At 39.0% G+C, this 21,661-nt stretch overlaps 1 protein-coding gene across 8 annotated transcripts in view; it reads left to right on the top strand.

Moving 5' to 3' along the window:
* Positions 1–21,661, top strand: part of PTGFR (prostaglandin F receptor) — an 82,432-nt gene that overhangs the window by 5,670 nt on the left and 55,101 nt on the right. For 5 of the 8 annotated variants that reach the window (XM_071810521.1, XM_071810524.1, XM_071810518.1 and 2 more), the window contains exon 3: positions 11,485–12,224. In XM_071810521.1, coding sequence (XP_071666622.1) covers positions 11,485–11,790 — 306 coding nt within the window. In that variant the 3' untranslated portion in view covers positions 11,791–12,224. Of the gene's footprint in view, positions 1–8,936; positions 9,045–11,484; positions 12,225–20,874; positions 20,933–21,420; positions 21,645–21,661 lie in introns of those variants that run through there. The other 3 variants (XR_011739807.1, XM_071810522.1, XM_071810523.1) reach the window with 3 other exon arrangements.

The raw sequence follows: 21,661 nt of genomic DNA, 5'->3' as shown, positions 1-21,661 counted from the left end.
TCCTATAATTTCTGTAGTTGGTGATTTTCAAAGATACGTTTGTTCTGGCAGTCTGAATAATTTTGCTTTGCGACGGGTAATTCCAGGCAAATACGTTCTGGAGATAGTAGCATCAACTTCTCTGTGTAGTAAGTAATTCTTTTTCATTCTTTCTAGAGTCTTAGCCTTTTGCTTCAGATGCATTGATTTTACTGGGTGAATTTGGTCCCTGGGCATTGGATTCTTGGGAATAGCTGGGCTGAAGTGTTTTGTAACAACCATCTCTGATGAAATAGATTGTTATATAAAGCTGTTTTTTGGCTGTGACTTGACATCTGGCCTGTCATGAAACAGCTTGTTTTTGGAGCTCTGTTTGCATGAGCAAATTCTGACTTCACTACGTCAAATGCTGTGGGGCTCAAGGGATAAACATATTTTAAATTTTACTTTTGGAGTAGCAAAGTGTACTTATGGACAGGAGGGGTTTATTTCAGAGAGACTTGATCTATGGGAACAAATTATGATATGGAGAAATGTCTAATCTTTTTCATGCGTGGAATACAATCTTAGCCTGAGAAAAATACTTTTCCATTCAAATTATTCTTGTTAAGATATTTTCCATGCAGTTATCTGATTACTTTTACTCCAGTTTTGCCTCCCCTGTACTGCAGAAAATAGCCCCTCCTTCTGGTTTCTTTTGCCTTTTTTTTTTTTTTTTTAAATCTCAGCTATTCATTTCATATGATTGAATCAGCTGTTATTCAGTTGCTTTTTATACTGCCTAGATTAATTTCTAGCAGTCTCTTCTCATGTCATCTCTTCCCATTCCAATTTGTTGTGCTAATTTTGTCTCTCTGAACTTGTTCTGACTTCTTGTCCTCAGATTATCATGTGCAGTGAGGCTTGATGGTTGGTTTTTTGTGCACCTAGGGCTGCATTTAGCTTACAGTTTGCTGAACTTTGAGGCTGCTGGAGCCCACCTCAGTGGTCCTTCAGTGAAGATGCTGCCAGAGCTGCCCTAATGGGGATGCTCTTGGTGAAATGCCCTTACCCCAGCCCACCACATCCTGGTTGCTCCACTGGATATTTCAGGTGCTGAGACAGGCTCTTGTTTGGTATGTGCTGAATGAGGTCAGTGGGTTGCAGGTTTTACACAAAGAAAATTCTACGCCATGTAGTTGCATATATGATAAGATACTTCGTTGTACCGTATTCTTATATGTGCAATGCTCATAGTTTATATGAGCTCATTGCTTTAATGCTGCTTGTATGTCTTCAAATATTGCTGATTGTATTGTTTCTACAGCAGTTACTTAACAACTTGCCGATTCTCACAAGATGTCCCAAGATGTGGGCCCACACTTCGCCAGTGAGGTTTTTGTCCCCACGGACAGTACAGCCACCCCAGATCTCATGGGTGGCCACTCTGCAGAAGCGTACGTGCTTTACAGAGCCGCTGGCAAAACACATCCTTGGTCAAAACTGCAGCCTCCTTGAATTTCTGCCTGCATAGGCACTGTCAACAAGAACAGGGATCATTTCTTTCAAAAAAGAATAAATTAGGCTTTCAATTTCCAGTCATCTGTTTCTGAAGACTGAAGGAGATACTCTTAAACATGTTTAGCTAAGCTTGCAGCTTTGAATGCCATTGTAAAAGTTATTTTCTTGGGTTAAAAACATTGTTTGTCTTTTTCAAGATACAGATTTTTGTGAAGATAATCAATGATAATTACTGTACTTATGCTGCCTTTTGTTATTGAATTCTTGTCCTGTTTTACTAGAATCGTTGACTGTTGACAGCACACAAAGACGGGATATGTTGTCGGAGTCAAGAAGCGGGGGTTGGTGTTGAGCCTGGGCCACGCTTCACGCCCTGCCTGCGGCAGGCTGAGGGACACAGGAGAGGTGACCTGCTGCAGGACCTCCATGGGAATACCCCTTGGACGTTGTCATGGCTTCTCCTGTGCCAGGTGCAAGCCCACCTCAGGAGCCCGCTTCTGCCACAATGTTTTTAATAAATGAACCAGTTTCTTTGTGAAAGGAAAAAAAGCTTTTAGCTAGCAGGCAGCCTGCTAGATACACCTCCTTATCTCTAGTCAGAGCATCAATACAGTAATAGTTATTTTTAAATATAGGTTGTTACTTCTTTCTCAGGCCTTACTGTATCAGAAGAGGTCAGATCAGGTGCGGCTATTTAACTCAATAAAATGCTCCCTGAGTTCCTCTGGAAAGAAAAAAATCTCATATGAGTTTGCTTTTTTCAAGCTACACTAGAAAAAGGGCTGTCACTCTACCTTATATCTTGGCCTTTTAATTGCTTGCAGAGTGTCTCAGTACATCCATTAACACTGTGCAAATTCAATCGCTATTCTTGCTTGAGTTCCTTTGAATGATCTACTGACACTCCAAGTTAAATTGCTAAAATTTTAGTGTCATTCCTGATATTATGGCCCAAAAGATATTCTGGAATAGATGGGTGATTTGAAGGGATAAGAGGGTAGAGAACACTCATTTTGATTGCAGTTTTTGTTAGTCTCAAGACGGAAGTGTCTTTTTAGCTTAGTTTCCTATGGAATAGGGTTTAAGGAGCAACTCAGACAATTCAAATGTGCTTTTGTATCTCACTGTGAAAATAGTCCATTGAAATAAATTGCAGATTTTTGCAGAGAGAGAATAACGAAGTTTAATACAATGCATATAAAAATTCAATCCACCTGTTCAGATGTGTTTCTATGATGCTAGAAACCCTTGGATAGGATGTTCATGCCTTTTTCTTTTTAGTATTGGTTGTGGAGATCTTTCTTTTCTTTTGGATTCTTAAGAGGTACAGCTGAAAAATTTCCACCAGGTTAGATGAGAAATGGAATGGTATACTGATTTTAGAATGTACCCACCTACAATGATACTGAATTTCAAAGGTTCTGTTTGAGCGTTCAGGGTTGCTCTGTTCCTATTTTTGTCTTTTGCAGTTTAGAGAGATCTTACCGGCCTTAGCCTTTCTGAGAAATATGAATCATTAAAAAAAAATGCTTTAAGTGTGGGCCAGGGCGTAGTTTATCATAGAGTGCTTAGAAACTCTATATTAATTGTGGCTATATTTGTAATTGAAGCGTTTACCTCCCTCGCACAGAAGTCAGGGCGTTGAGCAGCTGAGATGCTTTCTCAAATGGAGAGTTCTGGAGGACAACTGGATGGTGGCCAGCATGTTGTCCTTCAGTAACGATATGATCCAGGGAAGGAAGAAGAGCTGAGTATGATCCAGGGAAGGAAGAAGAGCTGAGACTGACAGATTATCCTTTACCAGAGGCTTTTGGGGAAGCATAAATAAAATTTTTGTTATCTGTTTACTTATGCTGTTTGGAAAAACCCACGTAAAGCCTTTTTCTGAAAACGCAGTGCCATCAAAATACAGTGAGGTTGGTTCGTTTCAGAGAGAAAAAGTAGGGAAGGCAGTTTGCAGTCATGTGAGAACATTGCATTATCAAAACAATGTGGTCCTGATTTTCTTTCAAAATTGCATGCCGCTTGATTTTTCAACTTATATTATCTGTACGGAATTAAACCACAAAAGTTTACAAACAGAAGCACAGTTTTGTTTCAAATAGATGTCAATGATGTTCACAGAAAATTTTGATTTTTTTTTTCAATTTTGAAGTTGGTATCTCGAAAGATCAAATTCTGAAAACTTTAGCCAAATAAATTTGCCATTCATAACCTCTCCTAATTTATTCAGTTGGTAAAGTTTTTGGATTCTGTGCTTGATATTAAAAAGTAAGTCAATTCGACGTACTTTCCAATTTTGTTTGATGCAAGAGAATTCTTCCTATTTCCTAGATATTACACTTATTCAAGCCTTTCTTGCCTGAAAATATCATACACTGCATAACCATTTTTGGAAAATGTCATACATGGCATAACCATTTTTGGATGGTTATTTTAGGAAAGCTCTCTTTCCTGGCTATCTAAAGCCTTTAAATGGTAAACTTGTTGCTGAAAACTCTCTGGGACAAATACACTGACATGGAACAACTCCAGAAAGTCCTTCATCCTCACCAGGTTTAACATGACACACCACAGTGTGTGGTATGCATTCATATATTCTGTGAGATATTCATTACGGTGTTAATTCACGATCTTGAGTTTTGCGTGGTGATTACAAATGCCTTCTAGCAGAAGTTATTTGTCTCAATAGCAGTGTAGAATCAGCTCATGTCTGAGACAGCGCATTATTTGAATCCTTTTCCGTGAAATATGCTGTTTAGATTTAAAACAGAGCAATAATTCTCATTTCAAGTGTTTGTAAGAGTTAAATTTTACATTAAAATATTCAGAAATTGCGGCATTGCGATTTGGGTTACAAGCTCTCCGAGGAAGGAAGGTGCCTGTTTGCGTGCACAGTGCCCGGCAGATCAGGAGCGCAACCCCCTTGTGGGTTCTATGTATGTGCTTTTAGAAATAGTAATGGTCAGGTGGCAGAACATTGCAGAAAGCATTTACACCAGGAGTTACAGTAAAGTTTTAGTGATTTCAACTCATTCTTTCTTATTCATTCTCGTATTGGATGAGGCCAAATAGCTGAGTGGCTGAATGAACCTGAGCTGCCCTGTAAATAATAGGGTGTCTCTTGCTGAAGAATTGCTCGTCTGCTCCAGACAGGCCAAGGAGAGGAGAACAGCTCCTAAGCTTGCTTTCAGCTCTTCTTATTAATGAGCCATCTGAAAACCTCATTCAATGCCAAAGCGTGAGCTTGAATGGCATTGGAGTTGTGTTTCTCATGATCTCCTGAAGAAGGCTGAAAATGAGCCTTTGTGCAAAGAACATCCTAAACTGAGATTTTTAAGACTATTAGGCCTCCACACTAAACTCACAAAAACCAAAGATTACTTTGTCATTGGGGAAATGGAAGTTAATGACTGATCTCCAGCTGGTCCCCTACTTGCTCTCCCAGACCTGTGTGCTGCCCGGGCTGTTGGAAATAGAATTTAATCCACTTTTTAACAAGGACCACGTGTTTGCAGAAGCAGTGAGAAATCAATCAGTCTTAAATGGAGACTTGATTTTTCTCTTTTGCCTTCCACCTAAAAGGTAGTCCAGCTGCACGACAGTCCCTTTAAATTTATTTGCCAACATTAAAGAAAAAAAAAATTGCAAATTATATATTCCAACTTGGTAAATATATTGTTACTTCATTAGCCTCGATATTTCCATTCATAGCTTCTTATTGGAAACATCGAGGCTAATGAAGTAACAATATATTTACCAAGTTGGTAAATAAAAATGTGATTGTTTTCCAAATGAGTGAGAAAACCTGGAAAAGCAAAGCAATAAAAGAGAAGTAGTAGGACTTTTTCAGGGTTTGAAGCTTTGCCCAGCTGACCCTAATGGAAGAATAAATGCATCCTGAATATATATAGTCCTTACATCCCTGAATACTTATTTGTTTTGTTTGTGTCTCTCAGGATGGTCCTTATTATGCAGTATTCAAAACACGCTATTGTTTTCTGGTCCCAAGAGGTCTAACAGTTGTCCTGTAATTTCTCTCAGGATTGCTGGGTAAAGAATATTTTAATTTTATCTGTAAAATGAATTTTTTTGTACATGAGATTTTTGTTCAAGGCCTTGTGGTTAGGCAGGAATACATTCCTCGCTCTGTGTAAGCAAGCTTTCTCGTAACTTTAAAACATGTAGCTCAGGAAACAGGTTGTTTGTTTGACTCTGGTACGGACACTGTGTCTTTTCATTACAAACTGAATCATCTACTGTTTTCAATGCTAAAATCTTCTCTATCCATATTGATTCTGCTTTCCTTTCAAATAAGGTAATCAATTAATCTGTGATAGGAGTTACATTGTCAGCTAGTTGAACTAAAGCATTTTGAACTTTGAGGGGAGGGAAAGAAAAAGAGGAAAAAGGACTGTCAATCCAAGACAGAACTATCTGGATTGTTTCAGAGAAACAAAGAGAGGTGAGCTGGAATGCTCCATTCAACCCCACCCTGAATTTATGTTACTGCAAACCAGGTGCAAACAGGTAGTGTTTAAGGGGAAAGTTAACAGAAAGCAAAAGGTTCACATTCAGTTAATGTTTGCAAGTTTATGCACACAAAAAAATCCTTTTTTTTATGAAGCTTACTGCATAATTGCTTTCCTGCCCTATATAAAGCACGACAATGCCAAAGGCAGTTAATAATTTATAAATCGTGAACATAACATTGTTGCACTTCACTTTTTTCCCCAGTAATTTTGTCAAATTCTTGCGTACACAAAAATCTCATTTCAAAAGGCATTTCCAAATGTTTGTTCAGAAAGTGTATTGCTATCTATAAATATTTTGCACAAAGCTGTAAAAACACAGATGGTGAGAAGTGTCGCACTTGACTCTAATGGCACAGTAATGGATTACTATAGGCCATGAGTCCTCTGCAGACCTGAGCCTGCATGAGGAGAACAGAAACCTCAACAGAACTGAGCGAGGTGCATCACACGGTGAGGTCAGACAGAGCTGAGCTGCTGGGCAGCAAACACCCACGGAGCCTTTATTTAATATTATGGCTGCATTCAATATATGTGCTGCTACACTGCTGTCCTTTCTTTGGCGTTTAGTTGATGTGAGATCTGCCCTACCAATTCAGAGGGGTGCTTGGACCTACCCTTTCAAGGCTTTGACCTTGCCAACATGAGAAAACGCAGGTGTATTCTGAATGGTACCGTGTTTGTGAAGCAGCATCATTGGCCAGTGAGACCCAGCAAGACATTGCCTGTTCACAGAATCAGCTGTCTCCGAGAAAGGAATATTATTAATTATTTTCATTTGCTTAATGGAAAACGTTGTGTTTTCCTTTCTTCTCTATACTTTTTTGTTTTACTTTTATCACAGCACTAGTGCTTTGGGACAGCTCTGAGTGCTGAGTGCCTTTAGCTTTACAGCACCTCCAAAAGCAGCTCTGTTTTAAGTGGAGTAAATATAGAGCACAGGGAGGCTGAATAAACTTCTACAACATGTTTTTGCAAGCTCAGTTACCTCTGCTCATCCAAATTTTCTGTCTGTTTCTCATTTGGGTTTTCAAGAGAGACCGTGACCCTGATCAGGGCAAGATCTTTCTCAGACTGTCTGCCTTTAATGGGATAATAAGTAAACTTGCATGTTTAAAGATGCATATCACGGCAGGTAGTAGTTACCATCCTTGGTTTACCTGTTTGGGACTATAACTTGATTTCAGGAGGTAGACAGTTTCTTTTTGCCCATCTGAACAGTGAGCCAGCGGATCCATTGCTAATTTTTAGTGTTTATATTTTTCATATAAGTGTACATGAGATAAAAGGGTACTCCCTTATTTTGCTGCTACTTGTCAAGAGCTAATCCTGCAAAACTTTCCACATGGAAGTATTATGTATCCCCTTAAAAGTACCTGCTGGACTTTAAGGTGGAGGAAAACTTACTGTCACATTTTGTCTTTGACAATTCCCTTTTAAAAACACACTTTAAATAAAATCACTGTGCTTGGTTAAAATTTACTTGCTAGGCCAAATGATCATCTGGTTGAAGGTATGGTTCATGTTTTTCTTTAAAAAAGGGAAAGGAAAAGATTATGGGAAAAACATGCTGCAGATCTATAACATAAAAAGCATTATGTAGCATAAGCAGTACAGTGTGTGTACTAACATTTTGATGGCAGAAGTGGTGCGCTACATATTTTTCTTGGAAACCCTTGCCTTTAAACTGACTTATACAGAATCACATAAAAAATAAAACGAATCATACTCACCTTCGTTGCAACAAGCACTTGGCTTGTAAACTGCAACATCTATAGAACAACAATATAAGCAATTTGCTGGCTGTTTCCTTTCTGACTGCTGTTCTTATGAGATATAAAAAGTACGTAAAATGTAAAGATAGGTACATCTTGATTTCTCTCTCCTCTTTTGCATTTTATTTTCTTAAAGTTTGTGTTTACAGAGTACAACAAAGTACCATCTTCTATCGGCTCCTGCTTGTAGCGGACTACAGCTTCTTTATAGCACATATGAATAATGGAAGTTCCAAAACCACCCAGAAATGCAAAATAATTCTGTATTTTTTTGTTTCTGTGAAGTAGGACATAGTCAGTAGAACACCCCATTGAGTTCTGTGTGGTTAAGGAGAAGGGGATATGGACCTCCAGATTCGGCACGGGCATCAGTGACAAAACATAAGTACTCTGGAAATACTGAAAAAAAAACATGGACTGTCTTCCATTAATAGAAATTCTCAGAACTGCTTATAATGAAATCCAAAGGAAGAGGAAGAGATTTGGGAGGGTCTGCAAGGTTCCTGCGGGGAAGTGGAGCCTGAAGGCTGAGCTACAGAGGAAGGGAATTTCTGATGTTTGTTTGCACGTAACAAACCCGGCCCGTCTGCTCTGCTCTCTGTAGCAATCTCCCGGTGACTGGTTTTTATCCAGATTCCTGAAGTCAAGGATAGAACCTGGATTTAGAGCCTATGTGCTGAATTGCATCAAAGCAGCATTAGAGTTTGCCTTATTTCCTAACTAGCTGTAAAGTCTGCTGCTTGTTTTGACTGGCTGTCCTTGAGTACTAACAGGAATGTGACTAAGCAGCACTGCCATTTAGCTTATTAGTTGTTCTCATATAATTGAGATCCAATTGGAAGGGAAATTAAAGACATACTGTTTAGATTTGGGGAGTGGTGTGAAGCTTTGGAGCATTTTATTTTAGTTTGTTGCACTGAGCTTTGTCCCTAAGGGAAACAACAGTTCTCTGATGCTATCTGCTAGATGCGAAATTGCAGAAGTCAACAATTTAAAAATGTTTTAAAACTTTTCCATCAGACTTTCTGGATCTTGCAAAGTGAGCTTTGTTTTTAATGAAGCCTAAAATTGGACAAAAACGTTAGAGACGTTTAATGTATTGTGTTAAGTCCTTGTTTGACACAAATTTGATTTCTCTATTTATTTTTAGGGACAGGGAATTCTCAGGTCTTTCCTTAAACCATCAAGGACTAATATGAGTCAGAGTAACTTCATACCTTACAAGCAGGCAGCCTTGGTTTAAAAAGCCGCTTTTACGGTATGCTTTCCTAAAGAAAGTTTGAATTGTGTTGGTTACATCATGTGATACTATCATTTTCTTTTTCCAAACAGAGACAGCTGTGTTCATATAAACATCATATAACTCATCAAAATGCTACTTGGACTTTTACATTTCTAAATACGTTTAGAAAATGTCATGAGCTATGTGTATTATTTATCAGCTAGGGATTAATTTTTTGAGTCATGCTGCTGAATCTGCATGAATATTTGATCCAGTTGTGGAGATCAAAAGCAACTACATATGATGCAATTGCGTTGCCTCTTCCCACTTCCCCGCTTGTGTACTGCTGGCTACAGAGGACAGAATTCTTTTACCATACCAATCTACAGGGAAGAAGAAAAAAGTTAGTCTTCAAATTGCTTTATTGACTTTGAACTAATTATTGAACAGTATTAGTGAAATAAGAAGAAAAGAAGTGATCTTTCTGTGCCTCTGGAGGAGGTCCTGCTCTCAGAAGGCAGCTTAGCACTGGAGCAAGCTCTGGTTGCAGTTTCTGAGCTGGCAAGCTGTGCCAGTTCAGTGATTGACTTTCTCACACCCAGGGAGAAAATACAGACTGGCTGCATGTTTTGCTTCAATTAAATCCTTTAGTAAACAGCTAGTTATGTATCATGCCTTTTAATATAATAATTAGTGATTTCAAACAGACTTTGGCATAGTATTTGAAGTATTTGAATTTAAATAAAAAATGAATATGAAAATGTGATAGAAATAATAATTTATATTGGCCTCACTCCATTCTACATGTCTTCAGCTGGAGTTTGGAGTCTTCTTCTAGAAATCATGAGATGGCTTTAGAAAGGCTCCAGTAGCCAAGACATGGCCTCCTCTTTACCCTGTCTTTGCATGCAGTTGGCTTCAGTTGCCTCCAGTTTTCTTATGTGTTTTCTCATAAGACATGAAGGAGCTGTATTTGGCATTTATTAGCTCTGCAGAATGCAAGAGAAGAGCACCAAGCAGATTTCTGAAGCACATCAAGAGGCAGATTAGGAAACTGTATGTCTCTATCAAGTTGAACCCACAGTGTGTCAGATAAGTTTGTTGATCCATGAGCTCTATTGTGCTGCCGTTTGCTACCCAGTCCTACTTGCATGAATAAGGACTATTCCATCTGAGTTTGGTTTGTGGTATTGGACCTCTAATAAATAAAATGTAGGACAGTCCTGAGAAAACATCTCGTGCAGAAGCCAAAGGAGTTGTCCAAGTTTGGGTGGGCTGCTGATGTCAGAGGAATGTGCCCAACAGTTGTGGGGTGAAAATGAGATTCAGGGAACTGATTTGTAAGTGTTTGTGTTGGCTCGGTGCTCAGACATTCCTCCTCCTCCTCACACCAGTTCCCAGCTGTGCTTTTGCCAGTCCTACCAGCTTCCCTAGGAATGTTCCTAGGGGCTCTTTTTGCTGCTCCCATAGATGTCTGTAGACAAACGCTTCACCAAATGCTTAATCAAGCAAGTACAGCCTCCTTTTATGCATTCACTCTGTTCCACTCAAGTTTATACTCAGATGTGGTGACCTTCAAGATATAGGTAGGGCCTAGGAATACAGAGAAGTATTTAAAAAGGAGCAGAATAGATTTGCTGGAGTCTTAAGTGGTTTTTTTACTATGTATCTTTGTGAAAATATGACCCTCTGCACGCGGACAGACTGACCTCACCTCTTATCTCCCAATAAATCAGTGTACTCACAGCATCAGTTGTAAAATATCCCATTTCTTAGTTAAATAACTGTATCACTTTAAAGACTTTGGAACTGAAAGCTTTATAGTGTTTCATCTTTCTACCAAAAAAGTCTCTTTGTGCTTTTAACATTAGTAATGGAGATAATTTACTGTCCTCTGGCAGATTCCTGGCTTTGCAGAGCCAGGCTTTCTTCACACAGGAACTCAGGTTACAAAACCTCAGTGGCAGAACGCCTGCAGAGAAGGGCTCTGCAGGGCAGGAGCCCCAGCGGCGCATGTTTCACCAGGGCTGGTGTTTCAAAACCTGGGCTGCAGCTCTGCAAAATGAGGAGGCCAGCCACAATGTACTGGGCTGGTGTAGCCCTTGGGTATCCTCTACCAGAAGCGGTCCTGCTGGGCTATGCTGGAAGAATAAGACCTCCACTCATGTGAAACTATTGGCTTTGGATGAGTTTTCATTCCTTGCTCAAATCATTCCCTAGTTTTGGAGGGTATTCTCTGGCTGGTTGCTATCCTCTGCTCAACGTTCAGCAGAGACACATGTATATCCTGTGTAAAACATCGTAGGATTTCTTGGATGATAAGTATTATATGCCTTAAAGTACTTCCTTTGCAATTGGAATGCGTTGATGCTGTGAAGGTGTGAGGATTAGAGATAATGGTGAAATTATTTCATTTATTTACATTCTCTCTTGGTGTATTTTTTTGATCTATAACTTTAAAATGTTCCATTTTCAGGTGACAATGGCCAGAATTGGGATAAATGACAGTCATTCAAAGGAGACTTGTGAAACAATACTTTTTGCTCTCCGAATGGCAACGTGGAATCAGATTTTAGATCCCTGGGTGTACATTCTTCTCCGGAAAGCTGTACTTAAAAACCTGTACAAGATCACAAGGGGATGTTGTGGTGCGCACATCGTAAACTTACATATGTGGGAACTCAGCTCCATCAAGAATTCTTTGAAGGTTGCAGCAATATCTGAGTCACCAGTAAGTTCCAAACAAATCAACCTACAGCCATTCAGCTCTATGGGGCAATGAGGTTAAACACAGTGTATGAAGAGATGATGGAGGCAATGCTCGTATGTGGGCAATACCTTAAAATTAATTCTAAGTTCAATGGTTTGGAATTTGTTTTAAATTGTGAGTGGTTTGCTGATATTGCTACTCCAAAAGATGCACTTGAATGTTTTAATTCCGTTTAGAATACATCCCTTCCAAAACTGGTAGTAGAATGGTAAACGATCCTGTATTTCTCCCTTCCAGGTACTAAAGTGAAGAGGGTTCCTTATAATACTCCCCACCAAATCCTTTACCTTAGCAGACTTAAGAACATATGCAAGTGTGAAAGTGAACTCCGAGATGATTTTTAAAAGGGGTAGATGTTATCTACCAGTGATACCCCCAATCCTTTGCAGAATCACTGCTTCCCAGGGTAAAGTTCACCATCCTTTCCATAAGGGTATTCTTTGCTTCTGGGCAAGACATTTTGGTTGTGCCCAGCTTATTAAATGATCCAGTTTGCTTGGTTCATTGACTTGATCTCTTAATTATTTACTGTTCCATACATTTTTGAGGGAGCTGCATCAGTGTAAGCATTCCTTTCAAATCACTGACAAAACATGAGGTTCCCTGTGGGAACACAGAAACAGCTCAGCTCAGCTTGCTTACAGTTACACGTTCAGATCTATCAGTGAGTTTTTAGTCCTTTCAACAAATTTTGTTGATACTAACAGGCATAAAGCTGTGGTTATTCTGTAAAAAGAAGCGTGGGATTTTTTTCCGCCAAACCGAAGGAAGTTTCTTGAAGTGTTCCCCTAATGCATATACTGAAATGCTTATGAGGTACCTCTGCTTCATTTGTAAAAGGTTAGTTACATGTGTCTCATGAAAGATGTGTGTGATCGAATGAGCATCTCTGCAGGGAAGTGCACTGGGAGCGTGGTTTTGTTTGTGAAAGCAAATGACACTCTCAGTTTCTGCAGAGTCTGTGTCTGAGGGCATTCAGTATATTTGAAGGCACCAGCAAGTTTCTAGGACTTGACACAGAAGGCCCGTCACCTTTAATGCTGCTAAAAGAAACTTCATTCTTTTGTGACTGAATTCTGTTCAGAAGCAAAAGTGAGACTATCAGAGACTTTGTAGCAGAGGGATTGTTTTAAGATAGAAATGTCTATGTTATTTTTACCTACTTAACTTCAAATAACCACATTAGTAAATTGTTGGTATATTTGGACAAAGTAGTTAAAAACTGATTCCCAAGAAGACAGTCTGAGGGACCAAAACTATTCCTGAACTACAAATTCATGTTGTATGTGAGAATAGTTTATGTCAGAAAATAAAAACCCAAAAGGTTTAAATATTTCAATTTCTTGTTTTAAAAGCTATTTCCTTTTTGTTTTAAAAAGGTTGAAAAATAAGTGGGTTAAATAACCCTGTAATGAATTGAAATGGCTTCATTTACCCTAAAGAATTTCTGTATGTGATTTATTTTCTTAGTCACAGAGCTGATAAACTGTGGACATATTTGATGCTGATATAAGCTTCGCACTGTTGCTTCATGTGAGTTCTACTGAAATCTGGAAGCATTGTCAGTGCTCTGTTTGGCTTTTTCATTTCATAGAATGTGACGCCAGTGTATCTGTTAACATAAATTATTTGTTCTTTATGGAAGGTTGTTGTTTTAGCGGCTGCAAAAATATGTTGGTCCATAAATTGTTGAGATATTTGATTGGTGAATGAAGCTCATCAATGTTCAGTTTTGTTATGTGAATATATGTAGCTTGTGTAGTTCATACTGGTTGACCTGTAAAGCAAACAAAAGTTTATATGTATATGTGATTTCTTATATTTTGTGTACTAATATGTATTGAATGTAAATTGCAAAGCCTCATTAAAATTATCAAACTGTATCTCGAGAGTTATGATATTTTTTGCATAAAAAAAGAGACCTGAAGTTGTTAAAATAATCCTTTTAACAGAAAAGTCTTACATGGGATTCAAGGCATCCACTGCCATTCACATGTGTGATATCAGTTGTGAAGGCGGAGAGCATTCAACTAGGTGGTGCCTATGTTCCTATGGTTTGTTGTCACCTGAGCAGCCCAGTGCAGTTGGTGGCCTGAGGCAGACACAGTCAAATTTTGATGATCCATGCTTAGAAAATGCAAATAAAAGTGGAGCTGAGGGAGTTTGGTGTTTCCAATGGAAGTTTTTTTATCCAAATAGCTGCCAAGATGTTACACAGACTCTGATTAGTTTCACATACATTATGAATCCTGAAAAAAAAGTGAGTTTTGCTGTTAGAATTTTGTCTTGTCCAGTGGTGTGATGGCTTGCAGAGGCAGCTCACAATACGGTTGCCCAAGGATCTGTTACCGCTGAAAATGATTTGATTATCATTGTGGTTCATCTCACAGCAGAGCCAGCAACGTGCTGTGTTGTATGATTAGCAAATTATATATTTTATGGAGTACGAGGTTATAAAAAAAAAATCAACGAGACAGCTTCACACTAGGATCTGAGTATTGTCTGGGCAGGGGGAAAAGGGCAGTCTGCTTAGCAATGTGCTGATGATCTCTTTAGAGGTTGGCTGACGATGTGAGTGGTCATGAGCTGCCTGTTCACTGCTAGGCGGTAATTAGAGTCTCCAGAGCAGGCAGGGGCTGTGAGTGTTCTGGTGGGAAGAAAGTGAATCTCATTTCTGACTAATGACCGAGGAAATCCTCAGAGTGGGAGAATATTCTAATCTAATTGGGATCTTAAGCAGTGGCAGGCTGTATAAGGAAGCACATTATCCTAAACTAAGGTCTTAGCCTGGGCTGAATCACCCTGCTGAAGCAAAGGAAGCATCAGTAAGTTGCTCATCACGGTGATTAGGCAAATATATGTAGTTCGTTACCTAAATTCAAAGATACGGAGAGCAAGGATCAAGATCTTTTTGATATGATTCTTGAGGCAAAGTGTTCACCTTGTATGTTTATTTTTGGATGTTTGTATATATTACTTTAGTCTGATGTGCTAGGCATTATTTCAGGAACAGCAGCATGTATCACCTCTGTAGCCATGGTGATCCTTTAGGACAAGATGTCGGGACTTTTCAGATGCACCTTGCCTTCTGATACACTCCTCCAGGATGTTTATGGTAACACAGCACATCACTGATTAACTGCATAGATCGGCATGAGATTTAATTCTCAACGCTTGGGTCCTGGGAAAAGTGCTCAAATCCCAATTACAACACTTATCGTGACTTTTGATGCTTCCTGAAATAACCCCAGACGCCTTTCAATTTAAACTTCTGTGATCTGCCACCATTGAAAATAGTAAAACTGGTCTTTGATTTCAGCAAACATTTTCAATTCAGTCTTGCTGCATTATGTTGAGGAAAGTATTTACTCCTTGAACAGACAATATTTTCCTGCTGAATGTGAAGTAATTGTAATATTTATTAGGAAAACTTAAATACTAACAGTTTAATGCTGTTCCAAAGATAAGATAAAAGAGGGGCTATTTAATATGAGTAGTTGCATTTTATGTTCTTGAGATAATCCTGAGGAGTTCAGTACTTGGTGAGTTCCAGTACTGATTGGCCATCAGATAGTATTGAGTATCTCAGATGGAAAATACTGCATGTTAGTATTGGTTCAGTAACAACATGCGTCTAATCCTCATATAAATGACTTCAAGGGTGGGTTGTTCCTTAGCAGTAGATGCAGCGATGTGGGGAGTGGTGGTGACAGGTATTGTGCATCTCACAGCTTCTCATCTCAGACATAAGGAGAAAAAAATCACGTTTTATTCTCTACATGGAAAAAAACACTATCACAGCTCACTTTCCTGTGACTGTTAGCACATCTAGTTGGATGGTTTGGATGGAGAACTTTTTCTGTTGTAAATATACCAATTCAGATAGTCAATTAAACTATCCCCTCCACACCAAACAGCTGTAACATCAGCTGTTACCTCAGCTTCTCGGGGTGCTTTTGGAGCGAGCTGGCTGAACCATGGCTGGGAGGATGAGGTGTCCGGCCACATGCTCTCACTGCCGTCTTTTCACCACTTTTGGGATTTGAATGCACTGTGAGATGACAGAACTTGCAAAAATGCCACAAATAAATGAGCGCAGCAAAAGGGGGAGTAGCTGTTTACAGGCATAATGAGTCAAGTTGGTCTATGTTGCAGGGCCAGAAATTTTGCAAAGGCAAAGCAAAGGGAGCACGTAATGGAAATGCATCAGCAAAGGGAAGGGCAGTGAGACCTCCCTTGCTGAAGAGCTGTTAATTTTACTCAGCTGTCTTGTGAATCTGTACCCTTGGTGGGAGGAGATGTGGTTGGTGAGCAGGACCTACGCTTGCTTATCATTACAGGATTCTTCAATATAACTGACAGATTCATTAACTCATACTTTCTTCAGGTTTTTCCAAGATTTCCAGGTTATTTAAACTAATTAGGTCAAAATTAACAGCAATGTTTGTTGCAGGCTTTTCTCTGTCATCTGTTATTTGTTCTTCTCTGGTAAGTAAAACAGTAATCCACACTTTTTCTTGCTTCTACTTCACCTTAATAGTGTCTGGTAAAACAAAGCAGATTTGCAGTCTGACCCTAATTAAGCTGTTGCTCTGCTTTTATGCATATAGATAAAATATACATCTGTGCCCCACAGTTTCTGGCTCAAGCATCTTAAATACTATGACTGAGTGCAAATTTTTACTAGCAGGCTTCCCTTTCTGAGACAGGGAGCATGGAGAAAGGATCTGGCTCTGGTAGGAGAGCAGAACATAGGCGTGCGTATTCCCAGCTCTGTTCTCCATGCTCCTTCCAGTATCAAAATAAAGGTATTTTTCTCTTTTTTTTTTTTTTTTTTGGAGAAATGTAGTAGTCTGGTGACTCTTATAAGGTGATTTGCATTTAGAAGGACTAGGCAGTACAATTGAGGAATATATCTATTACTGGAAACCTAGAGATTGGATCAAAGAGCCTGAGAATTGTGCAAAGCCTAAACCGTTAGGTCTTATTTAGTACTATTTATTCATAAGAAACAAGAAAACAAAAAAACCATAATATTTGCAGCAAGTTACAGGAAGTATTAATAACGCAACAATACCAAATGCCTTGTCAATCACAACTGTTTGCCGTAATAGATCTGACCCTCCTTATGCAGAGAAAAAAGCTTCCTCTGAACCTTTCAGCACCCCCAAATGATGATACTGTAAGAGCAAATCTATTTACCACATTTGTCTCTTTTTTCTACTCCCTCATGTAAACAAGATGACATCTGAAGTGATTGGTCAATGGTTAAATATTAAAAATACATATTTTTCAAATGCAATTTAAAAAAGATTGTTTATAATTAGGATAAGTTAAAGACTGGCATGGATATACTAAAGACTTTGTTTCTTAGCAACACATTCATGGAGTCTTTAAAAAAGAGTCCTGCGGTTGCAACGATATAAACATGTATCTATCTAGCTGTTTAATTTCAGCACCATGGTTGCGAAATAAATACTTGCTACAGAAGTTTGCAAAGATAAATCCATTTCACTTTTTTTTTTGTGTTTTTTTAATCTACTGCCAGTAGTAGGTTGACAAGTTAAAATACTCGAGGGAAAAAACTTGTTATCAGTAAAACATCATTACCAAGTAGCTACCATTCCCAGCAAAAGTTTGTGTGTGTATGTATTTACTTTCATCTGAAGCCAGCAAAAGAAAAATACTTAAAATTCCATTATCAGTTATAAATTCAGACATTTGTAATCTGAAACAATTTCTTCACTGGATTAGGTTTCAGTCCTATTTTTGCTTCAGACAGTCCAAAGGCAGGGCTGTGTGGATGTGAGGGCTCCAGCAGAACTCACGATAGTCCCCATCAAAGCAGTTTGGTAGCCTAGAGTGAAACTTTTGCAATGACACTTGAACAAGTGACAAAGTCTAAATTCCATATCGGGATTCAAATTTTTTTGTTCTCATAATCCATGATAAACAGTGACTTCTGGTAATTTCTAGTGTGCCTTAATTTTCATCCAATAAGCACCTCAGATACCTGAACCATCACGTGCTGTCTGTTGCTCCTTCTGGTCTACGTAACACAGTCACAAGAGGAAGATGAAGAAGGCAGAACTTTAATCCATGATTGCATGATGCAATTCAACCCTTGCTTCCTAAAACAGTAATTTGACATCCATCACCACCGTTGGTTTGCAAAACCCAATGTCACTGACCCCCCAGTGGGGAAGGACCATGATTCTGCGGTGTGTGTTTGGAGTGCTCACCCCTCAACAGGGAACTGTGCTGAGCCCCGGGGTCCAATTATTGCTTAACCCATGACACCCACGTCCCTCTGTGAGTATAAGACCTTGAACTGGATGCATTCATCTGGTATGTGGGTGATGCGACCTTCTCTGTTGTTTTCCCTTTTCTTTCTCTGGTATTTTTCCGCTACAGCGATGACAATATCTGAAGCCCTTGGCTGTTACCAGCCCGTTGTGGTGGGCAAGACTTCTCTCTCCATGGTGACAAAGCCCAGGAAGCTGTACCATTAAGTTTCAAAAGCACAAGGTGATACCCACCTTCAAAGCTTGCCTTGCTCTGAACAAGGGTTTGGACATGATGACCTCCAGGATCGCTTCCAACCTAAATTACTTCATGTTTCTTGCACAAATTCTCAGCCACATGTCCCAAGTCAGGCTCATCATCAGCACAGATTATTCTCTCATCTGTATTTTTCAGTGGTGAAACAGGATTTCTATTTGCTGGGCTTACTCTGTCAACAGATTTGTGTTTTCTGACAAAATCTTTGATGCATTCTATACTTCTGATATCTGACATTCTTTGTAGTTACCTTTCTTTTGCCCCAAGAAAGCTGTACCTTTCTTCTCCCATGCTACTGTGGGAGATCAGCAGTGATCTCCTTTAATTTCAGTTTTAAGCAATCCAAACCAGATACTCTCTTTGATTGCACTTCCTGGCTCTTAAAATTTATCAGAGCACATTAAAATTGCTCATTTATGGTTTTACATCATCTCCCAGAAAGGGTGATTTTCAAGAGAATGTGATTGCAGCGTTAGATTTCATATGATGTAAAAGAAAATATCTCTCTCAGGTTTGTCTCCTCCAAATGGACCCACATGTGCAAAGATTCTCTGCAAGTATTTATAACTTGGAAATAGTTTTTACTGCTGTACTGCAGTTCATAGAATCAGAAATTTGCAGACTAATAGCAGATGGAAGGGAAATGGTAAAACTTTGTTTTGGAAAAAGCTGGAATTGAAAAAATACATTCTCTTCTTACTGAGAGCTTTAGAAAATAGCCATAAAAATTTCCTCTGCCATTTTCGTTAATAAGTCTAAGGTGTCTGAATCTGACAAGGTGCAAATAGCATCTTACTTCTTCAGTGATCCTCTGCCTCCTGCTTTTACACAACCATTGTGCAAGGCCTCAAGTTGTCCAAATGGCAAGGATTCTTGGGAAACGTATAAAAATCCCTAAGAAATAAATGCAATCACCTTTAAAGTAATTAAAGAAATAATTCTAAAATAAACTGCATAAGAGAAATCACAACACATCATTCTCTACTGCTTTCTGAAGACTGACAAATCAAAGCCTCCTTAGCTGCAGCTCAGGGCTGTGCTTTGTGTGTTGTACCAACATCTCCTCTGCACCTCTTTGGGTGAACCATTGTTGTGCATGACTAGGAGCTAAATAAAGGTTTGGATGGTTTAGTCTTCAAAGATGAACAATTATTCTCATTTATGTGAGAAGTGTTTATACAGAAATGTCAGTCTTTCTATATACCTTTTCAGTAATCTTCTCTTCCAAGAAATCCTTAATCCACTTTAGTGAGACGCTATCATTCTTGCTGTGGCGTTTTATTAGTTCAGCACAACAGAACCACTAAAATGATTTTTAGAATGTTTGCAGTGTTTAATATTACATTTTATTTGGTATGCTTGCTGCAGGCCTGTTCCTCTTGAATCCAGTGGCAGAGTTCACATTGCTTTGATGGAACACTTTTCAGTCCTACAAGATTTGTCAGAGCTATAATAAATCATTCAGTGCTTGAAGATGTACTGATATATATTTAAACTACTTCCTTCTACCAAATGTCTTGCAACTTGATACAAGTTAATCCTATAAAACATGATTGATTTCGCTGCTGAATAAATGTTCACATTTCACCATGTTTGACTAGTGTATTTCTGCTCACATGAGTGTGTTCTTGGGAAATAGTTTATTTTCAAAGAAATGGTTTATATGCTTTCAGTGATCTGAAAGGAGTGCACTAGATGATTTGCAAATACATATATATGAGAACCAGGTTTCTCCCCTGAACTTTTGGGAACTATTTCAAGTATTTCTCTTTTCAAACAAAGGAAAAACATTTGTCAAGTGAAAGTTATCATCATACGTATATAAAAAGTTACTTTCCTTTTTAAAGCACTTCAGGTCATCAAGCAGGACTTATGCTTTTCACTGTAATCAAGCAGGTATGATTCTACCAACTTGCATACCTCTTCTTTATTAAGAATTATCCAACTCACTGAAACTAATTTAAGAGGCTGTTATTCTGAAAAAGGGGAAAAAAAAGACCCAAATGAATAATTGTAATACTGATATCCTAAAAATGGAATATCACCTGCTACGTCAATAAACCATACACTCATTTTTTGTCAGCTGTTCGTGCTGTGTATGGTCCTGTTAGTGCTAAAATGTCAGTAGTTCATGAAAATGAACTGAGTTTAGGGCGGTACTGTAGAAAAATAACATTCTGAGTCAAAGCCTTGTTAAGGTCATATGTCAGTGCTGGTGGCTCCTGCCGGTGTAGTAATTAGTGTTTATGGTCATACATACTGTCACATCTTGCTTAGTTCATTTTGCCTTCTCAGCTATGAAAATTAGAAATGCCACTTGAATTTCAGAGCTGTGGAATAAATAGCAGGGGACTCAACCCAGGGTGTATGTGTCTCTGCACCACATATGTTCCATTGAAATACAGGATTACAATCATTTTGCAGTGTAAATATTCAGCAGTGAAATACAATAAAGCAGTAATTTTAAATAGATTATTAGGAGATGCTGATGATATTCACAGTTTATTTGAATAAATATTTTATTTTCTTCCACAGAAAAGGCTTGGAATTTGTAACTAGAACAAAATCAAATCAAGAATGATCTGAGACTACGGTAAGTATGTGTCTGAGTCTGATCTCAGTGCTAGTGTGAGGCTTGGATCCTGGATATGTTAATTAGAAGTGAGATCATGAAACATCTGGAAAAATCCTGGATGACAGAACCAAGCCAGTATAACTTCATAAAAGGTAAAAATCTCCAGTGTGATGTTGTCTGGTGTATTTATTTCCGGGGAAATTATGCAAAGAACAGATGGAGAAAGTTACAGATGTAGCCTTCTTGAATTTCACAATAGATTTTGACAGAATCCAGTGCCGTGGCCCGAATGGACGAGCTTAGTCTGTATCTCCATATCTTAACCCATATCTCCAAACAAGGAAAAAATTTGGCTGGAGACAAAGAAAAGCGTTTAAAGTGGGTTAAATGATAGTGTCAAACACACGCCAGCAGAATCCCAGCCAGAAGAGTCACTCTTAGTGATTGTGCTCTTGCCAGGAGACAAGACGATGCTGCAATGTTTCCCCATCTGTTTTGTACTGCAGGTTGCTCCAGAAAGACCCCAGATAAATCCCACTTGTTCTGAGTGACGCTCCTGTGGTCGGGATGTGATGCTTCAGCAGTGCCAGTGACCAGTCCAAGGAGGCCCTTTGGAGGTGGGGACGTGTCTGAGCCCAGTTGCTGATCCCAGCTGCCGCAATGTGCCGGGTGGAGCTGCTGAAGGTCCTGCCAGCCTCAGCATCAGCAGTTCCACCACACAATTTCCAAGGTAGGTGAAATCTCTTA

The sequence above is a fragment of the Patagioenas fasciata genome, chromosome 6 (assembly GCF_037038585.1).
Source record: "Patagioenas fasciata isolate bPatFas1 chromosome 6, bPatFas1.hap1, whole genome shotgun sequence".
Lineage (NCBI taxonomy): Eukaryota > Metazoa > Chordata > Aves > Columbiformes > Columbidae > Patagioenas > Patagioenas fasciata.
This window is presented reverse-complemented; position numbering and strand designations above follow the sequence as displayed.